Source organism: Cariama cristata, unplaced genomic scaffold (genome assembly GCF_000690535.1).
Source record: "Cariama cristata isolate BGI_N322 unplaced genomic scaffold, ASM69053v1 scaffold11404, whole genome shotgun sequence".
In the NCBI taxonomy this organism is placed as follows: Eukaryota; Metazoa; Chordata; class Aves; order Cariamiformes; family Cariamidae; genus Cariama; species Cariama cristata.
The window spans coordinates 1-3,214 of record NW_009611258.1 but is presented as its reverse complement, the minus strand read 5'-3'; the positions used below and the strand labels follow the sequence as shown (position 1 = coordinate 3,214).

The following is a 3,214-nucleotide window of genomic DNA, read 5'->3' as shown; positions in this document are numbered from 1 at the left end:
AAACGTGACTTTCTTGGGAGCAGGGGTGGAATGTCTTAGTTAATACCGGCAATCCCCACCACAAAGCCTAGAGAAATACAATTCGAAAGACAAACGCAGTTATGACACCTTGGAATGGCTGCATAGTGACAGAGCCAAGATTTGCAAAAAGCATCACTATCTCTTTACCTTGTATAGCTATCTTGTTCATACTCTGGTAAAAACATCTTTCGATTGGACTAAGAGTCAAGACACAGGGAGGGTTAGAATTACATGAGCTTCCCTCAGGTACTACCACTGGATGAACCTCGTTCTTCCAGCGTGCAACTTACTTATACACTCTGGTCATTTCTGTTACAACATTTACTTAACTTGGAAAGGAATGCTACGAAAACAAAATTTCAGGAAAAGAGTCCTTAAATTCTCATAATTATTAGATAAATTTTAAAACTAATGTGCTTTTACTTAAGGAAAGGAAGAGAAAACCAATTCTTTCCTACCCTGAGTTGCCCTATGCAATCACATGGTTTAGCTCTGCACACCTACATCTGCCAAAATGATGTAAAATCTCTTCCACAGCCTTCTGGGAAGAAAAGCCCAGAAAGCAATAAATCCTCAGTGGACTTAAAGGTTGGAAATAGAGAGGCAATGATCAATAGAAAAGCTGGTAAGACTTGGGAAAGAGGGAGAAGCCTGAGGACAGCTCGTGCCGAATTAGAGAGACCATCTGTATTTGAGAGTCCTGCTAAGGTTCTGAGAAAGAAGAGTTAAGCATGTGATCAGGATGCACAATTAGGGCGACCACAGGGAGAGATCAGAGGAAGAGGATTAGACATTACTATATATTGTAACAGCACCAAAGGTCACAGTGGAGATTCTTCCTCTAGCACAGCTAAGAATAACATGCAGATAAGACTTACATCTTCTGGGACTGTGAGACCGCTGATTTTCTGTCGGGGAGAAAAAAAAAAAAAAAAGAAAAAAGAAAGCAACAAGTCAGCAGGATACTTGGAGGAAGGAGACATAAGTCCAGAACGAACCATTTATTTTTATTATGCTTTAGTCTAAAGAAGGTACAAGTCTCATTGCTAAGAAGTTTAACTGCTTGTTATTAGTCTCCCACCAAAAATAATACTGAGGCAGCTATATTCTCGCTGTGGGAGGCACATCGGTAGCAACACGCTACAACAAATTGTGGCAGGCATAACATTCAGTCCCTGCAAGAAGCACAGATGCACATTTTCAATAGGGCATCCTTGCAATATAGCTGCCTATTTGACAAAAGAGACAAAGATGCTCCTCTTTGTCTATAAAAGTCTCTTCTGAAATGTGGTATTGATTTTGAGATGTGGCTTTTGCTTTGTGATGAATGCAGCCAAACCAAGGAAAGCCATGATGGGTTTCGGTTTTAGAATGTTTTTGATCAGTTGACGTTTGTTGCCAGGCTGAACCAGGAGCTACCAGTGCCACTGCCGCAGAGTGCGCCATCACTGGGGGAATGTGAAGTGATTTGCACAGCCCTCAAGGTGCACAAGCTTCTGAATCGCCAGAGACAGTTTTTCAACCAAAATTTCAGATAAACATTACTGGGAGCGTTTACTCATCTTCTCACCATGTGAAGAGGCCACTATCTTCTTCCTTTCTTCTACTGTGGCTAGGCGCCTCCAGAGCGAGGGATATCTCTTGTACAGGGAACCCCGAAACATACGCAAGTAGTTTCCCACCTACAAGAAGAAAAGTGGAGATGTGGCCTCCTGTTCCAGTATGGCCTGGTATTCCATTTAAGAGATTTTTAGCAGAAGCTGAAACAAATTCAGCTCTTTGTAAGGGACCTCCTAAGAGGATTTTTCTGTTGTTTTTCATGATAGACTGACTGCATTGGGTTCGGCACCGAAATTTTTGCGGCAATACAGAAAACAAAATTTTGATCAGCATTTATTTCACTAGTCTGATATGAGAAAAACTCCCATCTGTTGACAATAATCCATTTAATAGGAAAAAACCCCATTCATTTTCATGTATTTTTCAACAACCTAACCTTTCTTTACTTCCATCTCTGTTTCAATGTACAGTGCTCCAGTAGGAATTAAATCAAACCAGATACCCAGCTCTCCGACAGTTATCATTTTAACTTTGAACCTCTGGGCCACCTAGACATTGCTCAAACACAGCAAATGCCCAGACTTGTATTTTGTTTTAAATCTTCTGCACATGTAAAATGTGATCGCTGCCAATAATCCTCTTTCAAATTTACTTACCATCTGTAAAGTAGTTCTGTTCTTCCTGGCACAGGATCCTCACCTGTGCAGAAGGCTACAGCAGGACTTGCTGAACAACAGAACTATTTCTAGACTCTGAAATCAAATTTTTAGACTGGTAGTACGCTGGCAGACTGCCACACAATAAGGTTTTTATTCCTTGTTTGACAAAACTCAGTTTGATCTTAACATCTATTTTCAGGTAATTTTTAATTGTATCTTTTACTCTATAGCACTCATCAGCAGACCAAAATGAATGGTAGATAAAAAAGGCAACCCTTTTTGCTCTTCTATGTGGCTGGTATGGCAATCTCGCAGATTAGCTGACTGCAGTTACAATTCTTCTTTCAAACGTTACATTTCAGGTGAAAGAGTGAGGGGCGTTTAAGTCCCCACTCAACCTATACAGCTTGCAATGTAACTTAACCAGTATTTCCTTTTGTGCATCAAGGAGGTGGGGGGAGGCTAAAACCTTTTTGGCCTGTTTTCAACTGTGATCATTTCCCTAGTGCTGAAGCACCAATGTCTCTTGCTTCAGTAAGGCTCATCTTCAGGGAGGCACAACAGCCTCTCAGTACGACAGAACATAGTGTCGGCATGTACGCTGGGGTGCTAAAATGCTGCACCCTGGCATTTGTTGTCAAGAGTCATTTGTACAAGGCTAAAGGAGCTATGCTGGCTGATTTTGGTGTCATTACTAAGCACAAAGACCTAGATGTGGACTTAATTACCTCACAGCACGTGAAATAATCCAAAACCCTGAACAAATGTGCTACAAAAATTCCTAAGTGGAGTATCAGGGAGCAGGGCCTCAGGCTGCAATCAGTTGAGGATCTGGTCTATACGTATTCGTGGGTGTCTCCAAGCGCCATCCGTACTGGCAGCACCGGTTCCCGCACGGCTGAGGCTCTGGGGCAGAGCTCACCTCCCGGCCCCCCGCCGCCCCCGGCAGCGCCCCGCAAGCTGGGGGGCAGAGG

General features: G+C 42.6%; 1 protein-coding gene across 1 annotated transcript in view; it reads right to left on the bottom strand.

Annotated features, from left to right (window-relative positions):
- SMARCB1 (SWI/SNF related, matrix associated, actin dependent regulator of chromatin, subfamily b, member 1) overlaps nucleotides 1-1,741 on the bottom strand; it is a 10,989-nt gene extending 9,248 nt beyond the window's left edge. Inside the window, exons 1-2 of the mRNA XM_009698180.1 lie at nucleotides 1,592-1,741; nucleotides 900-929 (exon numbers count right to left, since the gene is read on the bottom strand). Coding sequence (XP_009696482.1) covers nucleotides 900-929; nucleotides 1,592-1,685 — 124 coding nt within the window. The 5' untranslated portion in view covers nucleotides 1,686-1,741. The remainder of the gene's footprint in view (nucleotides 1-899; nucleotides 930-1,591) is intronic.
- Between the last annotated feature and the right edge of the window lie 1,473 nt (nucleotides 1,742-3,214).